The 27,865-nt window shown below is 38.9% G+C and overlaps 1 protein-coding gene across 14 annotated transcripts in view; it reads left to right on the top strand.

The window, feature by feature from the left end:
• SYNE1 (spectrin repeat containing nuclear envelope protein 1) overlaps positions 1 to 27,865 on the top strand; it is a 556,892-nt gene that overhangs the window by 483,274 nt on the left and 45,753 nt on the right. For 12 of the 14 annotated variants that reach the window (XR_010323142.1, XM_064292282.1, XM_064292277.1 and 9 more), the window contains 2 exons: positions 6,999 to 7,157; positions 12,866 to 13,032. Coding sequence is in view for 13 of the 14 variants with exons in the window: in XM_064292282.1 (XP_064148352.1) it covers positions 6,999 to 7,157; positions 12,866 to 13,032 (326 nt within the window). In the remaining variant the exon portion in view is untranslated. Of the gene's footprint in view, positions 1 to 319; positions 2,329 to 6,998; positions 7,158 to 12,865; positions 13,033 to 20,081; positions 20,893 to 27,865 lie in introns of those variants that run through there. The other 2 variants (XM_064292332.1, XM_064292337.1) reach the window with 2 other exon arrangements.

The following is a 27,865-nucleotide window of genomic DNA, read 5'->3' as shown; positions in this document are numbered from 1 at the left end:
TCACTCAACATGGTGTTTTCAAGGTTTACCCAGGCAGTAGCATATTGAGGTGCTTCATTTCTTTTTATGGGTAAGTAATACCCGTTGTGTGAATATACCACATTGGATCATTCATCAGTTATGGGTGTTTGGGTTGTTCCCACTTTTTGGCTATTGTGAAATGTGCTGCTTAGACAACTATATTTTAACATTATATTTTAGATGTATCTCAGCTGGATTCTCTGGCTCTCCCTTTCTTTCACTAACTGGTATAGGGTTTTTAAGAAAAAAATACAGTACTGCGGGTCATAGGTATGGTTTTTCCTAGGTAGATGTTGGTGGTCTCTACCATATTTTACATGTGTGAAAAACCATTGTTCTATTTTCAACTTTAGCTAATATTTTGGAGTTGCATTTGCACATAAAACATTTACTGTTGCTATTGATTTACCCTTGGTGTTTCTTAGTAATTCACGGATGTATGTCATTTTTGTCATACTCTATTCATTTATTAAGTACCTACTTTGTGCACAATACCTTAAAAGAGGTCCCAGATTGGGTTTTGAGTTGGAAGTTGTTTAAAAGTAATAAATTCTTACTCTGTTAAAGTAAGGCAAGATTTATTGTAGGTTGGATAACAGTCCGGGCTGGGGAAAACGTCTAATTTTACAGACAGAACAAACACTTCCAAAATGGCAAAGCTGCAGAGACCTTTTAAAGGGTGAGAACAAAGGACTTGAGCTGTCCTATTTTGACTGGATATTACAAACTTAGATTAATGCAAGGCCAGTTATTGGAAGTGGGGCTAGGAGGCGGAAGGTTACAGGATAGTTCTCTCTTAGAAACAGCTTGCTCAGGTGAAATATTTCTCATCAGCTGTTGCCTACCAGACCTAGATAAGAGTCAGCATTAAGGTCACCTTCCCGAGACGTTGTTTCAGGAAGGGTCTTGATAGCTCCTGTGAAACACTTTATACATATTAAAAGAAAATCATGGTGGAGTAGGGCCCCAAACTCTACAGCAGCCATATTACTTTAGTCAAGTGCCTCAGTTTTCCTTGCTTTTACTCAAATTGAAAGGCAGATATTGGTGGAAAGGCAGTGAGAAGACATCCTAGGCTAAGAGCATAACATAGGTGAAGGCCTTCAGAGAGACATTGTTGTTGTTAGGTGTTATCAAGCCTGTTCAGATTCATGGCAACCCTGCACCATCTTCATAATCCTTGTTATCTTCAGAGAGATAACACTTTAGATATTGGCTCCTGTTTCCTTCCCAAACCTGCTATCAACTGACCTACCTCAAAAGCTTGGTCGAGCCACTCTTCCAGCCTGGACTGACTACCTTTTTCCTTTAGATTTTCTGAACTATTTTCTTCTTTCCTATCATGCAACCCCTGCCATGCCACTTTCGAGGTGCCTTCAAGATTGTCCCAGTCCTCCAAACTCACATTTCCTTTTTGGTCAATGTCATCATGTGGCATTGTGTTGTTCCTTTTTTTTCCCCACATGTTTGTGACCTGATGCCAAGACAAGAAGTTCCTTGAGGGCAAAGATCATGTCTTTGTATCTCTGGTGCCTGGAACAGTGAAGCGTTTGTTAGGTACTGTTAGTAATTAAGACAAGACTTGAGGGTACTTGTTTTATGTCATTACACTTATGTCCCTCTAAATGTAAAATAATGACAAGATTTCTGAACAGCTTGGAGTTAATAAGATTCTGATGATGCAATACTTTTTGTTTTGAGGGAATTGGTTGTGGAGCTATTATTGTTAATGGTTAAATTAAAAGTTCAAATATCGTAAAAGTGCTCAGAAGACTTGGATAGAGCTAGGCAACAGTCTGTTTGAAAATACATTTTAAAAGCTGCTGTCGATCATATGATATGCTGTGAAGAGATATCTGATACCTGTGAGTAGAGTGAGAATTAAGTAAAAAAGAGGAAGCAGGTGAACATTTAGTGTTTCTAGAAACTTCATATATTCAAGTATCTAACAGCATAAAGATAAAGCATACTTGTCTCACATTGCTTCGATCTAAATAAAATTATTATTTAAACCAGTGAGCATTTAGTCATGGGTACTCGTAGTTAAGGTGACAGGATATAGCTCTAAGAAAGAATACAGCTAGCTGAGTTACAAGTTCCTGAGTTAGTTGTTTCCGGCAAACTTCTATCAAGTTTGAAACCACAAAAGGAAATGGGCTTGTACCTATGTCTCATTTGAACAGTCAAAAACTTGAGTTAAAAATGGCATATGCCTCTGTTAAAGAGCATGTCGTCCTTTCATATTCCAACTGAAGCAGCGAAGTCAGGAGTCGTTGGTACTGGAGGTGAGAATGAGGAAGACGTGCTGTAAGTAAACGTTGCCGAGTACGGTTAGTGTATAAAAAATACCCTGTTTTCAAATTGTCTCCCAGAATGCTGTGTTGTTCCTGTGTATGGTCACGGCTTACACCTGCTTGTATTCCTGTTTTGATCTGTAGCTGTGTGTCTAGGTCTGGCTGAAATATAAATACGTCAGCATTGTAATTGCTCGGTGTTTTCTCAAACTGGTGCAGTAAAAATATTTGAAGTAGAAAAGGGTGTATTTCCTGTTCAGCTGCTTTGTGCTCTGTGGTTTAAGCTGATACTGGTCAGCTGTTGGCGAGGCAGTGTGCTCAAACACTTGATAGAATGTAAATGTGTGGTAACCTGGTTAAAAAAAAAAATGGGAGTTTCAATGGAACACAAAGAAAGAGTTGGTGAAAATGCCAATCCCATGATGAACTGACATCTTTTTGAAAGGTTTTGCTTAAAAAGCTCCCTGTTTATACCCAGTCTTATAGCCTACCTGTTTCTGCTTTTGGCTACAGCTCCCTAGTAAGCAGATAAAAGCAATGCTTTCATACAGTGTGATATATACAAGGAATATATATTCAAGCTGGTTAATAGAGATACTGAATACATGAGTGCCAAGGAGAAAAAAAATAGAGAAACCAATGATGCTCCATAGTGATGTAGAAGTAGTAGTGATAGTGGTAGTAGTAGTAGGGGAGTCCCTGAGTGAGGCAAACAGTGTGTTTGGCTGCCAACCAATAGGCTAGAAGTTCAAGTCCACCCAGAAGCACCTTGGAAGAAAGGCCTGGTGATCTACTTCAGAAAAATCAGCAACTGAAAACCCTGTGGAGTACACGGTTCTACTCTGACACGCATGGGGTCACAAGGCATCAGAAGCCACTTGACACTACCTGGTTTTTTTAGTAGTAGTATAATAATGGCCAGCTTTTAAGTCTTTAGTATGTACCTGTCACTTTCTTAAATTATTATATTATTATTTGGTTTGTATTCTGTTATCATTCTACTGTATTTCAGCACGTGGTGCAAGGGTTAAGAGTTTGGCTGCTAACCAAAAGGTCGGCAGCTCAAATCCACCAGCTGTACCTTGAAAACCCTATGGGACAGTTCTGCTCCGTCCTATAGAGTCGCTATGAGTCAGAATCGACTCAATGGCAGCAGGTTTGGTTTTTGGTTTTAGTATATTTCAGCACATGCCCTAGTGCTTGGCAGATAGTAGACACTTGTTTACTGCCAACAATAAACATTTGTTAATGACTTTTGGAACAAACATTCTTAGGAATGAATGACGTGAGACTTGGAGGACTAACTCATTCTGGTCACACCATTAGTAAATGATGGAGCCTGTTTTTGAATCTCAGCTGCCTGAGGATGTTTGAACATAATGTTATATTGCAACCGTGTATCAAAGACTTGAGCTTTGCTGGTCCTATCTCATACTGACTATAAACAAATGCCTCAAATTTGTCTAACCTTCGCTTTTCCTACCTGAGGAATGGGAATAACAATAATACCTATCTCTCAAAGTAATAGATAATATTTTTCTGTAATGTGATCATCTGCCCTGTAGTTATTGCTGAGAAAAGCCCTACAATCCACGCATGGCCCATAGCCACTGGCAAACACTGATTTAGGGAAGACTAGGGGAAGAGCTACTCACAGCAAGACCTGTTAATCTTAAATCTGAAGAGCAGGGGTTTCTAACCTTTTCTTGGAAAGCAGCAACTTTGGGTGGTCCCCATTATGGAAATGCCATTTCAGCTTGGATGTCGTCTGAGTCAGGATTTTACCACTAGCCAGACTCCTAACTCTGAAAGCCTATGAATAAAAGGGGAAGAGTTATATCTACCAGTCAATTTAAGATCTTAGGGTTCCTGAAGAAGATCAAAGTGTACTCTCAGCATTAGACAGGAAAGAGGTGCTAGAATGGCTACAGTCATATTCAGCACTGTCCTCGGTAGAGCTCACAGTGGGTTGGATTTGTCTCCTCAACTCTTTCACCTGTGTTTTCTTAGCCTTTTCCATTCCATCAGTACCGTTGCCAGTGACTTCACTGTCCTTTCACAGTTCTGTACTATTCTACCTTAAAGAAAACTAAATGATAAAGTGAAATCATACTAATGGGGAAATACAAAATAGAGTCATCAAGAGTCACCCAGCCCAGAAAAATTTGTATTTTAAAAGATCATAATTAACTCAAAAGAGTGAATATCTAATAATTGCATTTCAAAAGCTATGGTGGGTAATGGTAGGTACCCTGGGCTCATTGACTAATTCCCAACTTCTTGTTGTTTGTTTTTAGATGTAGAATCACAGACATGTGAGGTTGTGTGGAGCCTTGAGTGTTGTCTACCTAGTCATTAATAGAGCCAAGTGCAGGAAGAATTGCTAACTAGGAAGTGTTTAGCACATAAAAAATGTTTTCAGTTTTATTTAAAAAAGGAAATTTGTTTGAAGTGCATCAAAAGTACGATCGATTAATGGATAAAGGAATATTTTTATGTATTAAAGTAAAATGTAGCAAAATATTAACAGTTGTAGAGTCTGGGGTGTATATATGAGGTTTACTGTACTATTTTTTCCAACGAAATGTTAAGAAGGAAAGAGACTTGAAAGAAGGAGGTGTTTGATGCAATGGAATGAAGGATAGAATTCTAACATTATCTATAGATGCAGGGCAGAACATCTGTGAAAAGAGACACTCTTTTTGACACTCAAATCACATTATTATTTTGCTAAGAACATATTGTTCAACTCAGCTAGAAATATTCCTCAGTATCTCAACCAGCATTGCAATAACAAGAGTATTATCAAGTCAGAGAAATTTAGAATTCTGGAAATCATGCTAGAGCTAGACATAAGAAAACAGCCCCATTATGTCTATAATGTATAAAGAACTCTTATAACTCAATAATAAAAAGACAAATAACCCAATTTTTAAAATGGGCATAGAATTTGAATAGACATTACTCTGAAGAAGATATGAAAATGGACAATAATCATATGAAAAGATGCTCAACATTATTAGTCATTATGGAAATGCACATCAAAACCACAATCAGATACCATTTCGCACCCACTAAGATGACTATAATCAAAAAGACAATAAAAGCATTGGCTAAGATGTGGAGAGATTGGAACCCTCACACACTGCTGGTAGGAATGTACAATGGTGCAGCTGCTATGGAAAAGTTTGGCATTTGCTCATAAGGTTAAACAGAGTTACCGCAGGACCCAGCAATTCCATTCCTACTTACATACCAAAGAGAAATGATGACATGTCCACCTGAAAACATGTACATGAACTGTTCATAGCAGCATTACTTATAATAGCCAAAAAGTGGAAACAACCTATTTATCCACAGGCGAGTCAATAAACAAAATTTAGGTACAACCATATGAAGGAATATTATTCAATAATAAAAATGAAGTACTGACACGTTATGACATGAATGAACCTTGAGAACATTATGCTAAGTGAACGAAGCCAGACACAGAAGGCCACGTATTGTAAGATTCCATTTCTGTGATATGTCTGTCCAGAATAGGCAAATCTACAGAGCTAGAAAATAGATCAGTGGGTCTCTAGGGCTGGGGGCTGGGGGCAGGGTGGAGGGAAAAGGAATGACTGCTGATAGGTACGGGGTTTTGTTTTTGCTTTTGAGTGAGGAAAATTTCCAGAATTGATTGTAGTGATGGTTGCACAGCTCTGTGAATATCCTAAAAATTACTGAATTGTATAATTTAAAGAAGTAAATTTTATGGTATGTGAATTATGTCTCAACAAAGCTGTTATGTAAAAAGAAAAAAAAAATTTTAGAGGAAGAAAACAGGAAGAGAAATAATGAACTTAAAATAAAATTGTTAGCATTAGACCTGGGCCACAGGAGTTACGTCTTCCACTTCAGGCCTCAGTCCACTGTGTCCTTCTGCTCCACTCTCTCATACCTGAAGCTCAATTCATACTCCCTTTTTCCTTCCCTTTCCCCTTCCTTTCTTCGTTCTTTCCTTTCTCCTTCCTTTCCTTCCTCCTTCCCTTCCTTCCTTCCTTACCTCTTTTCTTACTTTCTTCCTTCGTCCCTTCCTTCCTTCTTTCCTTCTTCCTTACCCATTTCCTTTCTTCTTTTCTTTCTTCCTTCTTTTTCCTTCTCTCCTTCTTTTCTTCCTTCCCTATTCCATCCTTCCTTCCATTTAAGTAAAAGTATATTCGCTGATCATGTATCATACCTAAGCTGAACCCACTGTTGTATAAAGCAAATTTTAATAATTTAATGTGTTTTGTGAATCAACAGCATCAATGTCTGGTTATATTTAATAGTGAAGCTTTTTGTGAAATATTTCCAGAGACACTGTTCTTAGGACTGTTCTGCAGGAACCGATGATCTAAAGAGATGCACAACTGCTGTTCATTTCAGCACACCCAGCATGGTATATACGGAGCCCTGGTGGCACGGTGGTTAAGAGCTGGGCTGCTAACCAAAAAGGTCGGCAGCTCGGATCCAGGAGCTGCTCCTTGCAAACGCTATGGGGCGGTTCTACTCTGTCCTGTAGGGTCGCTATAAGTTGGATTGACTTGACGGCAATGGATTTGTTTGGTTTTTTGGGTAGCATAGTTTATTTGATATTTTCTCAGGCTGTGACTTCCTATCTGACTATCCTTTTGCATTTTCTCCCATTTAAACTTTCAGCTCTCTTTAAGGCGTCAGCAAGTAAGTGAGAGATTGAATGAATGGGCAGTCTTCAGTGAGAAGAACAAGGAGCTTTGTGAATGGCTGACTCAAATGGAAAGCAAAGTTTCTCAAAATGGAGACATTCTCATTGAAGAAATGATAGAGAAGCTCAAGAAGGTATGGGATTCCTGACTATATGTGTTTTCAGTTGCTTACACATATTTCTAACAGATAAAGAATATAGCCTTACAATTATTTAAAAATGTTTTGTATTTTAATATAAAATAAACTTACATGGAAAGGCCTGCTTTGCATATAAAGTATACAGAATATTTTCAGTTTGTGGTGAAATAAATTGTCTGTTGATACAAAAAAGTGCTTTGGAGTGTTAGCTACCTGCTCGGTAAGAATGGTTTATGTGTACTAGGGTTTTTTGTTTTATTTTGTTTTTATTTAAAGAGGGAAAACCACTATGTTGTTGAGTGCCATCGAGTCAATTTCAACTCGTAGTGACCCCATGTGACAGAGTAGAACTGCCCTATAGGGTTTTCTAGACTGTAATCTTTATGGGAAGGAGCCCTGGTAGAGTACCAGTTAAGCGCTTGGCTGCTAACCGAACCCATCCATTGGTTCCGCAGGAAAAAACCTGAAAATCTGCTCCTGTAAAGATTACAGCCTAAAAAACCCTATGAGACAGCTCTATTCTCTCACAGGTGGTTGCTACAAGTCAAAATCTAGTCAGTGGCACCTAATAACAACAACAACAATTTTTATGGGAGCAAATTGCCAGATCTTTCTCCCATGGAGCCACTGGGCGGGTTCAAACCTACAACTTTTCAGGTTAGCAGCAGAGCACTTAACTGTCGTGCCACCAGGGCTCCTTAAAACCACTCTAGGGGAAGTAAAAGAAATAATTTTTCTGGTAATTTAAATTGACATTCTCCCTCTGAAACATATTTTATACACAATGATAGGAATGGGGACTCTTCTGAGAATTTTAGCTTCTTATTACTTTTAAGTTATGTATGTATTGTTTAACTATTTTATGTATTCATATGAATTCACAACACTTTTCATGTCTGTATGTAGGGCTGGCCAACTATAATAGCATTTAAAAATGGTTTTAATTATTTCAGTGTTGTTTGTACATTGTTGTTGAGCAATTAATCGTTTTTATTTTAGTTTGTATTGCACTGTAGCACATATACTCATCTGTTGTACAATATGTTTTTCTTATTTATTGTTTTTTGTCTGTCTCCACTGGATGGTAAGCTTGCAGTGTCTGATTTATTCATTGCTGTATCTCCAGTGCCCAGAGCACTGCCTAACTTCTCATAAGTACTCACTGACAGTTTATCAAATGAATGAATTATAGTTTCATTCATCCTGAAAAGAAATATAAGTGACTATTAGAAAAAGTCGTCCATGCACACGTATAAAGGGAACAATAAAATCTCCAAAGCCAACTTATGATATTAATAACATTATAGGTTTTGTCTAAAAGTTGAAGCTCCTGTGGATAAGGATTTGTATATTTAATATACAAATATATAGACTGACAACTGTATGGTGAATATATATGTATGTATGTATACCCATCTTATAAGCCTCTTGGCAACCACTTGTATGAGGATTGATTCTAAATATAACATCATGTCGGCGATTAGAGCAATAAGATAAAATTTCCTCGGACAAAACATCAAGAAAGAACGTCGATAAAGATACAGAAGAGCTGAATGACTCGATAAGCCAGATAGACCTGACAGACATATACAGAACACTCCACCCAACAGCAGCACAATATACGCTTCTCCAATGCACATGGATCATTCTTCGAGTATACCGCATGTGAGGTCACAAAGCAAACCTCAAATTTTTAAAAATTGTGTTTTAAGTGAAAGTTTACAAATCAAGTCAGTCTCTCATATAAAAATTTTTATACACCTTGCTATATGTACTCCTACTTGCTCTCTAATGAGACAGCACGCTCCTTCTCTCCACCCTGTGTTCCCTGTGTCCATTCAGCCAGCTTCTGTCCCCCTCTGCCTTCTTATCTCCCCTCCAGACAAGAGCTACCCACATAGTCTCATGTGTCTACTTGAGCCAAGAAGCTTACTCCTCACCAGTATCATTGTCTATCTTCTAGTCCAGTCCAATTCCCTGTCTGAAGAGCTGGCTTTGGGAACAGTTCCAGTCTTGGGCTAACAGAAGGTCTCGGAACCATGACCTCCGGGGTCCTTCTAGTCTCAGTCAGACCAGTAAGTCTGGTCTTAGCAAACCTCAATAAATTTTTAAAAATTGAAATCATACAAAGTATTTTTACTGACCACAGTGCTATGAAATTAGAAATTAACAAAGAAAAAAGGACAATTTCCGGCATTAAAATCTTTCAGTTTTATCTTTTGTAATATGCATATACTTATATTGTTTTTTTATGCACATTTTAAGTAAATAGAAAGCAACCCCCAAACTCTTTAAAAACATCCATGTAAATATTCCCCCCCCTCATCTGTCAGTTTTTCATATCGTGGTGGCTTGTGTGTTGCTGTGATGCTGGAAGCTATGCCGCCGGTATCTCAAATACCAGCATGGTTACCAATGGTGGACAGGTTTCAGAGGAGCTTTCAGACTAAAACTGGAATGAAGGACCTGGTGATCTACTTCTGAAAAAATTGGCCAGTAAATACTTTACAGATAGCAGTGGAACACTGTCTGATACAGTGCAGGAAGTTGAGCTCCTCAGGTTGAAGACATTCAAAATCCAACTAAGAAAGAGATACCTCCTCAAAGTAGAGTTGACCTTAATGAGGTGGATAGAGTAAAACTTTTGGGACCTTTGTTTGCTGATATAGCATGAATGAAAATGAGAGGAAACAACTGCAAACATCCATTAGTAATTGGAACATGAAATGGACAAAGTATGAATCTAGGAAAATTAGAAGTTGCCAGAAATGAAATGGAATGCTTGAAGATCAATATCCTAGGCATTAGTGAACTAAAATGGACTGGTTTGGGCCATTTTGAATCACACATCATATGGTCTACTATGCCAGGAATGACAGCTTGAAGAGGAGTGGTGTCATATTAATTGTCAAAAAAAATTTTTCAAGATCTATTATGAAGAATAACATTGTTGGTGAAAGGATAATATCCATATGCCTACAATGAAGATCAGTTAAAATGACCAGTATTCAAATTTAGGCACCAACAACTAATGCCACAGATGAAGAAATTGAAGATTTTTACCACCTTCTGAAGTCTGAAATTGATCGAACATGCAATCAAGACGCATTGATAATTACTGGCATTTGGAATGCAAAAGTCGGAAATCAAGGAGAATCAGTAGTTGGAAAATACGGCCTTGGTGACAGAAATGATGCTGGAGATCTCATGATGGAATTTTGCAAGACGAATGACTTCTCCACTGCTAATACCTTTTTTAAACAATATAAATGGCGACTAAACACGGACTTCACCCTATGGAATACACAGGAATCAAATCAGCTACGTCTGTGGGAAAAGACTATGGAGAAGCTCAATATCATCAGTCAGAGCAAGGCCAGGGGCAGACTGCGGAACAGACCATCAGTTGCTCCTATGCAAGTTCAAATTGAAGTTGAAGAAAATTAAAACAAGTCCACGAGAGCCAAACTACAACCTTGAGTATACCTTATGATCTCAAGAGAGATTATCTCAAGAATAGATTTGGTCTTTGACCAAAGACTAAAAGAGTTGTAGGATGACATCAAGGACATTATACATGAAGAAAGCAAGACGTCATTAAAAAGACAGAAAAGGAAAAAAAAAGACCAAAATGGATGTCAGAAGAGACTCTGAAACTTGGTCTTGAATGTAGAGTAGCTAAAGCAAATGGAAGAAATGATGAAGTAAAAGAGCTAAACAGAAGAGTTCAAAGGGCAGCTCAAGAAGACAAAGTAAAGCATTATAATGAAGTATGCAAAGACCTGGTGTTAGAAAACCAGAAAGGAAGAACATGCTTGGCATTTCTCAAGCTGTAAGAACTGAAGAAAAAATTCAAGCCTTGAGTTGCAACATTGAAGGATTGTATTGGGAAAATATTGAACAACACAGGAAGCATCAAAAGAAGATGGAAAGATTACACAGTGTCACTGTACCAAGAAGAATTGGTCGACTTTCAACAATTTCAGGAGGCAGCATCTGATCTAGAACAGATGATGCTGAAGGAAGTTCAAACTGCACTGAAGACAATTGCAAAAAGCAAGACTCCAGGAATTGACAGGATACCAACTGAGATATTTCAACAAACAGATGCAATACTGGAAGCTCTCACTCCTCCGTGCCAAGAAATTTAGAAGACAGCTACCTTGCCAACCGACTGGAAGAGATTCATATTTATGCCTATTACAAAGAAAGGTGATTCAATGGAATGCAGAAATTATCAAACAATATCATTAATATCACATGCAAGTAAAATTGTGCTAAAGAGAATTCAAAAATGGTTGTGGCAGTACATCAACAGGGAACTGCCAAAAATTCATGCCAGATTCAGAAGAGGATGTGAAACCAAGGATATCATTGCTAATGTCAGATGGATCCTAGCTGAAAGCAGAGAATACCAGAAAGATGAGTACCTGTGTTTTATTGACTATGCAAAGGCATTCAACTGTGTGAATCATAAGGTATTATGGATAACATTGCAAAGAGTGGGAATTCCAGAATACTTAATTATGCTCATGAGGAACCTGTACATAGAACAAGAGGCAGTTGTTCAAACAGAACAAAGGAATACTGCATCATTTAAAATCAGGAAAGGTGTGTGTCAGGGTTGTATTCTTTCACCATACTTATTCAGCCTGTGTGCTGAGCAAATATTCTAAGAATCTGGACTATATTAAGAAAAGCACATCAGGATTGGAGGAAGACTCATTAACAACCTGTGATATGCAGATGACAACGTTGCTTGCTGAAAGTGAAGATGACTTGCACTTACTGATGAAGATCAAAGATCCCAGCCTCGAGTATGGATTACATTTTAACGTAAAGTGAAAATTTTCACAACAGGACCAATAAGCAACATCATGATAAACAGAGAAAATATTGTCAAAGATTTCATTTTACTTGGATCCACAGTCAGCTCCCTTGGAAGCAGCAGTCAAGAAATCAAGCCACCTATTGCTTTGGGCAAATCTGTTGTTGCAAAAGACCTCTTTAAAGTTTTAAAAAACAAAGATGTCACCTTAAGGACTAAGGTGTGCCTTTCCCAAGTCATGGTATTTTCAATTGCCTTATATGTATGCAAAAGCTGGGCAGTGAATACAGACGATCAAGGAAGAATTGATTCATTTGAATTATGGTGCTGGCAAAGAATATTGAATATTCCATGGACTGCCAGAGGAACAAAAAACTCTGTCTTAGAAGAAGTACAGCCAGAATGCTCCTTAGAAGCCAGGATAGTGAGACTTCGTCTCACGTAGTTTGGACCAGTTCCTGGAGAAGGACATCAATGCTTGGTAAAGTAGAGGAACAGTGAAAAAGAGGAAGACCCTCAACAAGATGGACTGACACAGTGGCTACAACAGTGAGCTCAAACAGCCATGATTGTGAGGATGGCACAGGACTGGGCAGTGTTTTGTTCTGTTGTATATAGGTTGCTATGAGTTGGAACCTACTTGATGGCACCTAACAGCAACAGCAACATATATTCAATCCTGACTCTACATGCATACTGAAAATAATAGGTATTACCAATTCTTTTGCACATGAACTAATACTCACATGGTGTTCCTCATCCCCAAACTATTTCCAAACAGTAGAAAAATATAATTATCGTGTTTCTAATAGAGCTGAGCTGAATGCATTAAGAATATGCTTTCTGACCTCTGTGATTGCTACTTATTACATAGGATTACCAAGAGGAAATTGCTGTTGCCCAAGAGAACAAAATACAACTCCAGCAAATGGGCGAACGACTTGCTAAAGCGAGCAATGAAAGCAAAGCGTCTGAGATTGAGTACAAGCTTGGGAAGGTCAACGACCGGTGGCAGCATCTGCTGGATCTCATTGCAGCCAGGTAAAAGGATCTCGTCCAATAAGACACATGGGTGAGAAATGTTAAAGCATTCCATCCACCTTTCACTTCAGCCACAGATAATACATTTCTCTTTCCTCCTGTGTTACGCCACCATTTTAGCTCATGTTTTTTTTCATAAATGACAGTTTCATTAGCTTCAAAATTCTCCCTCTTCTTTCCTAAATTGAGTGGTGTTTGTATTTAGTTGAGAGAGAGAGTCATATCCAAACAGAACCCATTCCTGAGAGAAAATTCTTTCTTGACATTTTTTTCCCTTTGTTTCTGAGCTTCATGGGTATTGAATGTTCCGTCAGCAAAGAAGTGAAACTGCTGAGCAGTACTCAGGAGGGTGTTTTGTCCACAGTAGCGAGAGGGATGTTATCATGTATCAATTCTATTTCTGGCTAACAATATGTGGGACTAAAAATGATTGTTGCTGTACTGCTTAGCTGGAAAAAATGAGCTGCCATGCTGTTGTAATAGTGGGCTAAGCTTTCACGATAACTCTAAGTGTTTGCCTGCTACCTCAAAGGAATATTATTTTCAATTTCTGTTGCATGTGGGTAAGATGAGTAAAAGGGATGAAAGTCAAGAAGAAAAATTTATGAGTCTTTATTACCAGTATGTAAGTGTGATATGATTGCATGATGCAGGAAGTTTTTTGATATGAAACAGGGAGTGACTAAGTAGATGCTTTATCGTCAGTGGACTTTGCTTCATGTTAGAATGTATGTTCCCTGAAGGCAGGGATCTTCGTAATATTCACTGTATATCACCAGAACCAAGAACAGTGCCTGGATGTAAGATAGCCTTAATAAATATTTGAATGAATAAGTGAATAGTGAACTATTTTGGGAGTTCTTTACGGCAGTTAGGAGATTTGGAATGTTCCAGAGCTCCGATTCACAGCCATGACGGAGCTATCCCATGTCGGAGCTATCCTACAGGCTCCTTTTTACCTGGTTTCCTTACTTTAGTTGTTCCGCGTAACGGTGGACATGGCATCGTGCCCTTTCAATACTGTGTGCTCACTCACACTGTGAATGGACACGGCGACTCTGATGTTGATTTTAAAAACGTGCAGCTTTTTTTTTTTTCTCTCTGTAAGGGAGTTATCAAAGATCTAGTTTAGAAAGAAGGTGAAATTATTGTTTTACTGATAATAAAACAAAAAATAAATATTCGTTGTCAACTTTTTAAATGTTTAGCAATAGCACTGGAATAGCTATGATTTATTATAAGCACTAAATTTGTGCCGAGGACAACCGAACAGGCTTGATATGCATCTTCTCATGTGTTGCTCACAACACCCTTTGAAGTGGGCATTATTATTATACCCCTTTTCCAGATGAGAATGTTGAGACCCAGACTTGCCCATGGTCTGCATAGACCGAGTGGCAGAGCCCACACTACCTGACTCCAAAGCCCTTGCTCCCAGCCCCTGTACTCTCCTGCTTGCCAGACTTATCCCTTTCCTTTCCTTACTATAGGGAATGTAGTTAAATAGATGTTAAAAAAAAAAAAAAAATTAGGTTCTCTTAATTCCCAATCCTTTGTCTGTGAAGTACTTAGAATATGACAGCAACCGTGAGAGACTTTGGGGATACCATTACGGGGGCGTCTGCCCTCAAGGACTTCACAATGGGAATACAGACATGTAAGAAACCAAGAAAAAAAAATGAGATAAATACTCTGATAAAGGTACTACCGAGAAATGGAGATGAGTGTTTCAGCTTAAATTACTCTAAATCTTTAGACGTATATAGCTTTTAGAATCCCAATGTTATATTTAGCCTCACTTCTCAGCCCCTAAAATGATAATGAAATCTTATTTCAGGAAAAAAGATTGAAGCCCTTTGAGCTATAAATACCCTTCTCAGGGAAGCCACCCACTTGGCAAACACTCCTGAATTTTTTTGGTCAGATTATGACTCATGGATTAGATTTCATTTCCACATAACCCAGTCCAACCAGTTAATGTTCTTTCCTAATTTTTAGCTGCTCAGTGATCGGGAGAAAGAAATGTAGTATGTCAAAGATGGTTTAAATTAAATTTGGTGTAATTTATTCATAAGCAGCTCTTAGCCGGCGTTACACTGAATGAGTTTGGTGTTTCTCCTCAAAGTCATGTTTACGGTAACAAGTTTGTCTGGCTGTTCAGGTGAAAATACATTATTAACAGGGGCTGATTAACCAGGAAATGAGGTGGGCATGTGTATACCGTAAGCAAGGTATGCACGGGCTTAATTAATAATCCGTAGAGCGCAATTTCACGTGGGTTTCATCACATCTTTGATTAGTAGGTAAGCACAAGTAAGGCCATATAATCCATTTTTTATTACTAAACTTGCATCAGTTAATATGTGTAAGGCACATATTTACACTCCAGTCATATATGCGTCTACTTTTACAGGATTGCACCGTGTTGTTGAGTGCCATTGAGTCTATTCTGATTCATAGCGATACCCCGTGTGACAGAGTAGAACTGCCCCATAGGGTTGTCTTGACTGTAATCTTTACGGGAGCAGATCACCCAGTCTTTCTCCCACAGAGCCACTGGGTGGGTTCCAGCTGAATTCTTAGCTGCTGCACCACCAGGGCTCCTAGAATTGTACCATACACAGATGTTATTCTCATAGAAGATTTTTGTTATCTGTGTTGCCCATTCCTAATTGCCTCTTTCCAAGTTAGACCAGATGCCTTACTGATCACTGATTTCTCCTGGAGTTTAATGCCACGTTGGATTCATGGTCTCCCTGCAGCCTCTCCCAACAGACCCATTGGCTATCACATTTGCTTTCCATTTCCTATTTGATCTGCACTTCACTGGTGCGCGTACGGGGCGGCCAGCCCCCACAGCCACCTTCGACCATGAACTGCCAGCGGAAGTACTCAGTTTCTGGGATTCCGTTTCTTTTGTGACTGTTCTCCCTTCCAACGTTTTTTTTTTTCCAACACGAATTCAGTAAAGCAGAATTTAAACTAGCATTCGCCTTTGCTTATGTCTGTGTTGTGTGGACACTCTTGCAGAAATGGAGAGGATATTTTTGAGATGATCATATTGTTTTCAGGTGAACACCTTCCCTGCTAACAAAAACATTGGCTATTCTAAATTTCAGCTCCAGAAACAAACAAAAAGCAGAATCACTGATAATAAACCTGTGACATACAAATAGAATCAATATTGTGAATCATCTTTTTATCCCAATTGGAATAGCTGAGGCCATTATACTCTGTCCTGTAGGGTTGCTATGAGTCAGAATCAACTCAACAGCAATGGGTTTTGGTTTGGAGCTACCTGTGGCTGTTAAATTAACTGAAAATAAAGTTACATGGCAGTTTCATTTTAATTATAGTCAGTTTTAGCCACCTTTCAAGTGTTAGTGACCACATGGTTACTGAATTGGAGAGCACAGCTACAGAGCATTGCCTTCTCCTCGGAAAGCTCTATTCATCAGCGCTGCTCTAGACAATTAAAAGCATTTCTGAGTCAAGAGAAGAGACTGCCACAGGTGAAGCGTCACTCTAGGTTCTATAAAACTGCCTTGGAGAATGCTGGGTCTCCTTTCTCCAGGGCACCCATGCAAAAAACCATGTAGCAATTTCTCTAGGGCGCAGGGCTAACAGGAAATCTACCATTTAGCATCAGTTGTTCAGTATGCTTTGTAATAGGCAACGAATTATTTAACATTCCCTACCTTGCTATGTAGAAGATCAGGTTCCGGTTATTTGGCCTATTGTAATAAGTTCTTTTTTGTTTTTTATCAACAGGAGCCATTAACATAAATATATTTCTGTTCCCTCTGCTACACTTAACTGCCTAAGCCCCAAAACAGGAGCACATTTTAGGTATTTGGCTCTTCTGTTTGCTCATTTTTTTTTTTTAAGCAGCTTATTGAGATAATTCACATGCTATACAATTTACCTTTTTAAGTGTATAATTCATTTTTTTTTTTTATGCAACCACCACCACGATCGATTTTAGAATATTTGCATCACCCCCAAATAAAGACTTTGTTACCCATTAGCAGTCATTCCTCTTTTCCTCTTTCCTTCCCAGGCTTAAACCCACTGCTGTTGAGTCGATTCTGACTCATAGCCACCCTACAGGACAGAGAAGAACAGGGTTTCTAAGGAGCAGCTGGTGAATTCGAACTGCTGACCTTTTGGTTAGCAGCCGTAGCTCTTAACCACTATGCCACCACTAATCTACTTTCTGTGTGTATGAATTTACCTATTCTGGATATATGTTCCTAATATAGTTCCTACACATGAAATCGTACAATATTTGTCTTTTGTGACTGGGTGGTTGTTTTTAATCTGTGTTTATTATAACCCCCTTGAACATTTCATAGAAGTAAAGACAGTAAAAACAAATTTAATTTAAAATAATTATTGAATGCCTATGGAGCACAAAGCACTGTGCCTGCTACTCTAGAGCAGGAGTTGGCCTACTTTTCCTGTAAAGGACCAGATAATAAATATTTTAGGCTCCGTGGGCCAAGCGGTCTCTTTGCAACATCTCTGCTGACACCTACTATGGGGATATAAAGATGCAAAAGAAAATGGTCCCTAACCAAGTAAGGACAATAAACCAAGGACACAAATGACTCCTTACCTCAGGGCCTTTTCTTTCCTACCATCTCTTCTGGCTCATTTTCTGGCCCCCACCTAGCCTGGCTGGCTCCTAATTGTCCCTCATGTCTCCAGATTAGATCAGGTTCTTCTTCCTTGCTCAGTAGGCTTTCTGTACTTCTCCTTCATGGCGTTTCCCTCAACAGTAATAAACATCTTGTGCCATGAGCTTTTAAAGCCACTTTTCTCTCCTAACACATAAACGTGTCTCCATTACCAGAGTCACTGGGTGGTGCAAACAGTTAAGCACTTGACTACTAACCGAAGGTTGGAGGTTCAAATCTACCAGAGGTGCCTCAGAAGAAAGGCCTGGCAATCTGCTTACAAAAGGTCACAGTCTAGAAAATCCTATGGAGTGCAGTTCTCCTCTGCACACTTGGGACTGCTATGAGTCAGGATCGACTTGACGGCAACTAGTTTTGGTGTCTCGATCACCAGTGTAATCCCAGAACCTAATACAGTTCTTTGCACATAGTCACCTCAGTGTTCGCTGAGTTTCTCAAATCTAAGACATAGAGTGAAAAGTGCCACACACACAGAGGACAGCATGGGCTTAGGGCTTCAGTTGTCTGACCTGTACCATATTTCTGCTTAACTAGTGCTACACTGTTGGGCAAGCTACTTCCTTCTCCATACTTCAGTTACAACATGTGCAAAGTGGGGATAAGACTACTAGGGGGCTCACAAGGTTATTATGAGGATTAAATGAGGTATAGTACCTGAAAGCAACTTAGCACAGTGAAGTGTTCGATGTAGGTCGGCTCTCATTTGCAGGGAAGTTTAAGTCCCATAGTGATGCAAACAGTTAAGGTGTTTAGCTGCTAACTGAAAGGGTGGAGGTTCAGGTCTATCCGGAGGCACCTCGGAAGAAAAATCTAGCAGTCTACTTCTGAAAAGTCAGCCATTGAAAACCCTGTGGAGCACAGTTCCGCTCTGACACACATGCGGTTACCATGAGTAAGAACCGAATCGATGGCAGCTGGTTGGTTTGAACTGCAGGTGCAAACAAGGAGTGCTTTGTGAAGTGACAGCAGCTGCCACTCCTCTCAGAAGGTGCTTCAGTCCACTGGGAATTCTGCCCATATTGGAAGTCAAAGGAAACTTGATTCTGGTTTGTCAGAATTTATGGTTTGTATTACCTCATGGTTATCAATTGAGAAAGTGTCTGGCCAGGATCAGGAATATGGTGACCCAGTTTGCATGGATCGCCACGCATGTAGGCCTGAGTTTGGTCCCATTCTGCTGTGTGATGTAGGGCTTACTGCATAACCTCTCTGAGCCCCAGCTTCCTCATTTTCAAAATGCTTATTGAAATAACTGCCATGTCTCCAATAAAACAATGGAGAAGAAAGGACCATATATGTTTTAAAATCTGCATACACCAATCTTGTTCTTTCAGATGACTGCAGAGTATTTCATAATATAAATAGGCCATGATTTATCCAGTAATTTTCCTCTCAACGGGCAGTGATATTGTTGCCAGTTTTTACTGTGACACTAAGTGTGTTTTTAAGGCCTTGCCTTATATTTAGTTCATGGGAATAAATATATTGCGTAATGATAACGAACATGGATGAAACATAAAAACTTTTTAACCCCATGAGGGAAGCCAAATAAAATAAAAAGGAATTGAACTGATGAAATTGACATTTTTTTAATGATCTCAAGTTTTTAAAAATGTTAGTCATGTCAAAAAAAAAAAAAAAACAAATTTCTTCCTGCTGTGCAATCCATGAGGAATACATTCCTTTAATCAAAGTGCCTGTATGAACATTCCTGATTGTTAAAAATAATTTATTAGATGAGTGATTGTTTCATAAAAGACTTCACAGTGGGATGTTTTTAAAGAGCAGGATTTGAAATATAAGTTTATTTATAACTAAAATTTCTAGAGTGTATTTCTTATTTAAAATATAAGTTTATCTCTTTTTATAAAGAAAATGTTTCCCTCTGATGTTCTGTTTTCAAAGTAATCAACTCACATGACCAGAATTGAATACTTTTTTTTTAATTCCAATTGCAACTCACCCTATAAATAAATAAAAAGTTGCAGTCGAGTTTATTCAGCTCATCACACAGGCTTTTTTTTTTTTTTTAAAGAACTTTGCCTGCTGTTCATGTTTATTAATTTATTTATAATTTATTAATATAATCCAAAAAAAGAATTTAAAGAAGCCAGCATTAGTCACATTTTATTTAAAAAAATATTAATTTACCAGTAATTAGCCACTTGGGGGCTTATTTTATTTAAAATTTTAAATTATGAATTTAATATATGCTAAAAAAAAAATTTTTTTTTAGTGCCAAAAATTTGTTAACTCTTAAAATTCACAAAAAGCTACCTGAAATGTCACCAATCAAATTAATCCATACTTTTTTTTATTATCTTAAACACACCCAAAGATACTTAACTATCTTAAAATGAAGGTATTATTTTTGTCACCTCACACCATTAGTTTTAAAAAGGCAAAGACTTTAAACATATCAAGGGTAGATATTTCTTTATTACTTTTTCTGCTCAAGTGATATATTCAAAAAGAAAAGAGCAAGGACTTTCCCCAGAATGTCTTTTCCTCCCCCACTTTCCCAAGCAACCCCTAAAGCTCCTACTTACACCATTAAGCTGGCATATCGCCGAGAGAAAAAAGAAGTTCCTCCTTTTAGATACTACAATTTGCTGTGCTCTTGGCGATTATGTTCATGTGTTTGCCCTTTGGTGATCTGTCTTTTTCAAGTATCCTTCCCCAACTCAACAGACAACCTGCAAGCAAAGGTATCTGTCCTTACAGAAGGACAGCGTGTCTGAGGCTGGCTTTATTTTTGAGCTCCTTCTTTCTTTAGACCCAGAGCCTCTTCCTGGCAGATTATCCTGAGCCTTCTTCCCCTTCTTACACTCGTGGCCTGCATTCCAGGAGACCAAGCCTGGCACATGTTAATGAATGTAGGTTTTATTTAGAAACATGACCACTTGTCACTGCTCAGTGTCATATTATCAAGGCAGAGTCTACCAACATTTGTCTAGAGTGGACATTTTCATACTTCTATACGCCGGCAAGGGGAACTCTCATCCCCACGCAAGCATTAGCCTTTTGCTCTGCAGAGCCTGACTTGGGCGAGTGGAAGCTTCATGGTGGTGGCAAAGGAGCTGTGTGCTGTGATGATGGCAGAGGACGGCGGTGTGGACGCAGATCTCCCAGACTGTAACTGCGATGTCACAAGGCAGGCGTCTTCTTGAGTTTCCTCCGTTGTACATAGTTTTCGTGTGACGTGGGATTTTTAGGATAGAGGCTGGAAGCTTTAATCTGTAATTGCTTCGTGCCCCTGTTAAGTGGAGACGGTCAGTATTTGCAGACGGTTGGCTGTGGACTCCTAGGAGTTATTTGCTGGTTTGTTTCTCTTGTCCCCCTACTGGGCATACAAAGCTGTATGAAAAGGTTAATGGACTTTATTATCGCTTGGTATTCCAGTTGTCTCTGGACTGTATGCGTCATGCAAGGGGTATGGCTACAGTAGAAAGGCTGAGACACAGGAATGAGACTCAGAAGAATATCCAGTCAGCCCATCATCGCTTACGGAAAGGTCAGGCTTCTGATGGAACAGAAAGGCGGCCTCAGTCAGCTCACAGCTTTGTAGCTGAAGGTTTTCTCCGATTAAGTAAAAACCTACTCAGATTTTCAGGGGCTTGGAAGATTTCTTTCTGATTCATGTATGAGGAAGTTACTTTTGTTTGTGTTTATCAGGACATTTTGGTCACTGACTAGTATTACACTTTGAAAATATGAGTGCAAAGTGTACAAATTTATGTTTAAAATAATGTGAGTGCACTGTGCAAATAGTTCATGATTTTTTCCAGTTACAGTAATAAGACGACAGTGGTTTTCATTTTTAGTTTTTAATAATGCTTTTTTCCCATTTGTATCATCCCTCAAATAAATTCCTGTAGGTGAATAGGTTTACTAATGCTACTTTTGGTTCTATTGTATTTAAAATTGGAGTTTTGTTTTGGTTTATGGAGCTACTAAATTAGTCTGAAGAAAAGTAGTGAATATTATTTATATAGATAGATAGAGATATATAAATATGTATGTGTATTTATTTGTTTGACGATGTTAAAAAACTGGACAACTGGATTTAAGTAGAATCCCTTACAAGAAAGGTCAAGTGCCTGTGATACACATTGACCATGACAGGAGAAATAAGCTACAGGAACTTACAGATTGATCCAGCTTTCTAATTTTATCAGGCATCCTGGATTATAATTCAAAATAGCTACTTACGTGTGACCGCTGTAAGCATCTATTTTGAATTATAATCCTGGATGCTACCAAAAGGAAGGTTGCTCTGACTTCTTACAATGATAGTAAATGAAAACATTGTGATGCTTTACCCAAGGATTTCTTTTAAAGAAATAATGCAAAAAGCATGGGGCATTTTGATTTCTTTTAAAAAGAGTGACCCCTGACCTGCCAACCTGAAGCTGAATTAGCTCCAGGAAAATGTATGGGGGCTTTACTACCCATTTCCTCCCAGCTCACATATCCCCCCCTCAGCACATGCACAACACATTTTGCTATTTGTAGTAAAATACACTTTAAGAAAAATGAGTATGGAGAACCACTTAAAAGTTCACGCCCACTGACTCTACTAGATTTTCACATTAGTTTGAAAGAGGAACTCGTCCCTAATAGATTATATGAACAAGCATTTCCATGTCACGATGCCCTTGACATATTGCACAGTAGCTGCTCCGGCAGTTGGAACTCCTTCAATATTGTACAAGATGACTAGAGTCTTGCAATGTGTTTGGCTGGTGTAGACAGCATCCAGTGGAACATTGGTTCCTCACATTCCTTTGTGCTTTGAATCTTTCCATCATATTTGTAAGTGAACTTTGAACCAAGAGAAATAAATGCATTTTAGTACTTGACAAGTAGACCATTTGCAAATGTTAGACCTAGAGGAGAAACTTCAGTGCACATTAAATATCAAGTCAAATAAAAATAGAGTTGACTAAAATATTTTTATTAAATAAAAATATATTTTACTTGGAATACTAATTATTGTTTAGCAGCCATTTGGAGTCCCTGGGACACGCAGATTGTTGGACTACTAACCAAAACATCGGCAGTGTGAATACCCAGAGGCGCCTCAGGAGAAAACCCTGGCAATCTACGTCCGAAAGATTACAGCCATTGAAAACCCTGTGGAGCACAGTTCTGCTCTGAAACACATGGGGTTATAATGAGTCAGAACTGACTCAGTGACAACTGGATTTTGTTCTGGTTCCCCTTTGCAGCCACTTAAATAGTGCCCCACTTTATGCAAAACGCTGAGATTTGGATATCCAAATGAAAACGTGGAAATTCACAGTCCCAGCCCTCTAAGGAACTTGCCCTAGAGGAGACCAGCTTTTGCAAAAATAATACCAGGGAATTAAGGTAAGGGTAGAGAGGAAGCAAGCACCGAGTGAGGGACTCTTCCAGCCTCTAGTTCCACACAAACCCTATAAGGTCGCTATATAATTACAAGAAGCTCTGGTGGTGCTACGTTTAAGCACTTGGCTGCTAACAGGAAGGTTGACAGTTCAGACCCATCCAGTGGCTTCTCGGGAGAAAGACCAGGCAGTCTGCTTCCATAAAGATCGCAGCCAAGAAAATCCTATGAAGCAGTTCTACGGTGTTGCACGGGGTTTCTGTGACTCAGAATCAACTCCATGGCACCCAAGACCAACAAGAACAAATAAAATCTCATCCCAGGAGCAAGGTCAACATTCAGATCCTACCATATCTGAAGAAAGGAAGCTGGCCAAGGGGAAGAGTTGCACAGAGGGCATCCTTACAGGGGCAAGACCAAGACTGACATCTCAGTGTTGCAGTGGGTTTATTTGCTGTAGGCTGTCCTTCTAGTCTGGAGCACTAGAGCAGTATGTTAAATTCCATACCCCCACTGGGGTCATTGCCAGCATATCCTTCCTGGCTCTGCACCCTGTAGCTGTTCTAAAACCATCATTCACTGACTGACACCTAAGTAAATGTTGTCTTTAAATGAGAAAAATGTGAGTGGGTTGTAAGTAAAATTTCTTGAAAATATTTTTCAAGGCCAAACTCTTGAAATGCCCTGGGAACAGGGTACAATTTGTACGTATAAAGCTAATTAGGGAAGTCTTATCTTGATTGGAATTATGAGTCAGCACAAACCTATTGCAACATCATGTTTTCTGTTCCTTAAAAAAAAAAAAAATATGTTGTATATTAACATAGTTTTTTAAAGTACATATTTTTTCCAAGAAATATATGGTAATACACTTGAGTGCTTTCTAAACTGAAGTGTTATTCGACTATAAATCAAAACCAAATACCAAACCTGTTGCCATCAAGTCAATTCCAACTCATAGCGACCCTAGAGGACAGAGTAGAACTGCCCTGTAGGGTTTCCAAGGAGCGCCTGGTGGATTCGAACTACCAACTTTTTGGTTAGCAGCCATAGCTCTTAGCCACTATGCCACCACGGTTTCCATTCAACTATAGGAATTATTAATTATAATTAATCAAATATGGTATTGTTATTGACAATAACTGACCACAGAGAAAATCCTTTTATACAGCTTTTGCATGACAAAGAAGAAAAGTTATTATGTCATCATATGACTAGACTTTCATATGAGAGAGGAACATTAATTTATCGAAACTAAAATAGAAGTGCTGATAGCTTTTAGTTTTAAGCAAATAAAACTATATGGAAATGTTCAAAATACTTTGATGATGAAACATTTCCTTCAGACCAGTAGCTCTTGACCGGAGAAACACAGCAGAACCATCTGGGGGCATGGATGAGAAAAGAGCTAGCTAGTAGTTGGCGATCTGCTTCCATAAAGATTACAGCCAAGAAAACCCTGTGGGGCAATTCTATTCTGTAACACATGGGGTCGCTATGAGTCGAGATTGACTCAGTGGCACCCAACAACAACAGTAGTTGGCAGGTGTGCTTTGAAAGTGCCCCCAGATGAATCTGAAACAAGCTTGAGGATGACTTCTTTAATAACTGAAAGTAATAGAGTTGAGAAATACTTGATGATACTTAGTGTAAAGTTGTCAGCCTTTGACAATTTTCTATTGTAGATTCCTGCCTTTGAATACATCATATTTCTAGAGTCTTAAAAGTCATATTGCTCTTGACATTTTTCAAGCAGCTCCCTCTTCATTCGGGCCAAGTTGACACCTAGGAAATTGGAGCATTTTGCTTATCTGCTGTTCACCTATATTCTGAGCAGTGTTGAAGAGGTGACCATATTTCCTGAACCAAAAAGCACGACTGGGGATCTGAGAGCAGAACTGAATGTTAAATAAGGGCTGTGGCAGAAATCGCTGATCATAGGCTTATCAATGATGTGACTTTTGTTTTTAGAGCAATCAATGTACACCCAGCCATGTCAACAGGGTCTCCACAGTAGATTGTTGCTGATATTAATGATAATGATAGAGTTGAGAAATACTACCGCTTCCCTCCCAAACTCCTACTCACACCCAGTTCATACTGGGAAAAATTCTGTCCAAAACTTGTTTATCTATCCTGCTCTTTTCCACTTGGCCCTTGCCTCCTCTGTGTCCTTTTTATATCATCTACATTGATCCACAATTTCCTCTTTTTTCTTTCTGTCTTTGGCTTCTTCCTCATAGATTCCTTACTCTGTGTCTAAAAATATTCTAAGGCTAGCCCAAATATTAAACTGCATAAAGCAAAACAAACACAAAATCAATTTTTCTTTGAAGCCAGATTATTCCAGAACCTCCATACCATATTTACTCACCTTTGTTGCCAACTTTCTTACAATAACTACACTTCCTTGCCATCAGTGTAGCACAACTCAATGCCTTCTGCTTTTCTTTTCCCACTGCCCTGGATGAACTGCCCACTCAGGGTCAGCAGTGCCCATCTCATTGCCAGATCTTAAGCCCTCTTTTCAGACCTCATCACACTACACTGTTCTGCAGTTGACAGTGTAGACCAGTGGTTCCCAAACTTTAACATGTGTAAGAGTCACCAGGAGTGCTTGTTAAAAACACGCATTCTCTAGCCACACCCCCAGAGATTCTGATTCGGTAGGACCTGACTGAGATCCAGGAATCTGCATGTATAGAAGGCAAATCGGGTGAATCTGATGCGTGTGATCTTCAGATCACACTTTTGACCAACATGAGATCCTTCTAGAAACTCTCTTAACTTCCTTTAGTTCTATCTATACTTTCCTGGTTCTCCTCTTTTCTTTCTGATTATATTTTCTTAGTCTATGGTTTTTCCTTCTTTATCACTTTTTTTTTCCTAATTTTTTATTTATTTTACTTTAGATGAAGGTTTACAGGACAAACTAGTTTCTCATTAAAAAGTCAGTACGCACATTGTTCTATGACATTGGTTAACAACCCCACGACATGTCAAACTCTCCCTTCTCAACCTTGGGTTCCCTATTACCAGCTTTCTTGTTCCCTCCTGCCTCCTAGTCCCTGCCTCTGGGCTTCTTTAGCAGCTCTTTAAAAGTCGTTCTTCTTAGTCCACACCTTCTCAGGATGAACTCATCCACTCATGGGGCTTCTATGCAGATAATACCCAGAACAGTATTTCCAACTAACTACTGTACATTTCTTCCTGGTTCCTCAGATGCATCCTATCCCAAATTTGATGCACCATTAATCCCCAAAACTTGTTCTCCATTCACTATACTCTGAGTCAGCATCATCCATCTAGCCACTCAACTAGAAACCATATTATTTTTAAATTCTTCTGCCTCCGCATCGTGCCAGTTCATGCATTTAGCAATCCAGACTTTACCTCTGTTTCCACTGTTTCAAAAATATAGGATTTTGATGTAAACTTCTTGGACTATTCTGTTTACTTCCTGAATGGTCTCACAGCATCTTCACTTGAAACTTGCATATTCGAAATCAGAACTGACCTTGTCGTTCCTCTACTGATAAATCTTGGTCAAAAGTCTTACTTATCTTTAAAACAGAATGCAAACATATTATCATGTCGTTGGAGCATTTTTATAATCTTACTCCAGTCTACCCCTCAGTCTTATCTCATCACTTCTTCATCTCTCTTCTGCTTCTCTTTCCCAGCTTCACTACCCCTACCCTTGCCAGCTGTACTGCGTTGTTTGCCGTCAAGATCTCTGCTTTTCTTCTGTCTGTTTCCCAGGCCAGAAATGTTCTCCTTGGCTTGTAGCCATGTCTCAAGATGCAGCTCAAATGTCATCTCCTTGTTTCACCTCTTTCGTTAAAGTCCAAACTGCTCAAGGAGCCGGGATGGTGCTTTCCTCATCATTGTGTTTCCATCATTGCACCATGTCTACCTAGCATGATAAATGTTTGTAGAATGAATAAAGAAATGAACAAATGGTGAACGAATGAGGTATTACCTAGATGTGGCCAGATAAAATTGATCGCCTCTTACATATTAGCTAGAGACTTGCTTCATGTCTTTAGTTCTTACCACAATTGTGTTAAATTTATGGCCTGCATGTCCAGATTTCCAATCAGATTGTACATTTCTTGAAAAATAGGATCAAGTCTTATTTATCTTTTTCTTCCCAGCATCTTACACTTAAGATGTTGTTCATATAGATAAAGGACAGTCTTAAAGAAACTGATTTTTCCTGCTTCCTAGAAAAAATGGAAATTTTGAAAAAAAAAAAAGCATGCCATGTAGTGAATACTGGACTGAACTAGGCTCTGGAGGTGGAAGGTTGTATAGTGCACACCTTGTATCTGCCCTCTGCCCCTTACCACCTAACAGGTGCTCGCTTACCTTTGATGTGATCAGTGCGTGTGATAGCTCACTGATCATTTATCTTGAACGTGCTTTCTTCTTTTAACTCAGTTTCTGCCACAAAGGTGCTGAAATACGTCACACTGAGCTGAAATTGTTTGGTCTACATCAGAACTGTGGATATGTAATAGGTTTGGGTGAGAGTCAGTTGAAAAAGTTAAAAAATTGTATCTCCCAGGTATCCTGCATAAGAAATAGAAATTATGTTATTGGTAGACATAACAATTGTGACAACCAGCAGATTTGTCATTGTGATATTGTTACAGCTTTGTTGATGATAATAATAGCTAATATTTTCATTGAATGTTTCCCATGTACTGGGCACCGACGTGATTCAACTCATTGACATTTCGCAAGTACTCTACCTTTATCC

This window comes from Loxodonta africana, chromosome 1 (genome assembly GCF_030014295.1).
Source record: "Loxodonta africana isolate mLoxAfr1 chromosome 1, mLoxAfr1.hap2, whole genome shotgun sequence".
In the NCBI taxonomy this organism is placed as follows: Eukaryota; Metazoa; Chordata; class Mammalia; order Proboscidea; family Elephantidae; genus Loxodonta; species Loxodonta africana.
Note: the sequence above shows the minus strand (reverse complement) of the source record. Positions and strands in the feature narration are given on the sequence as shown.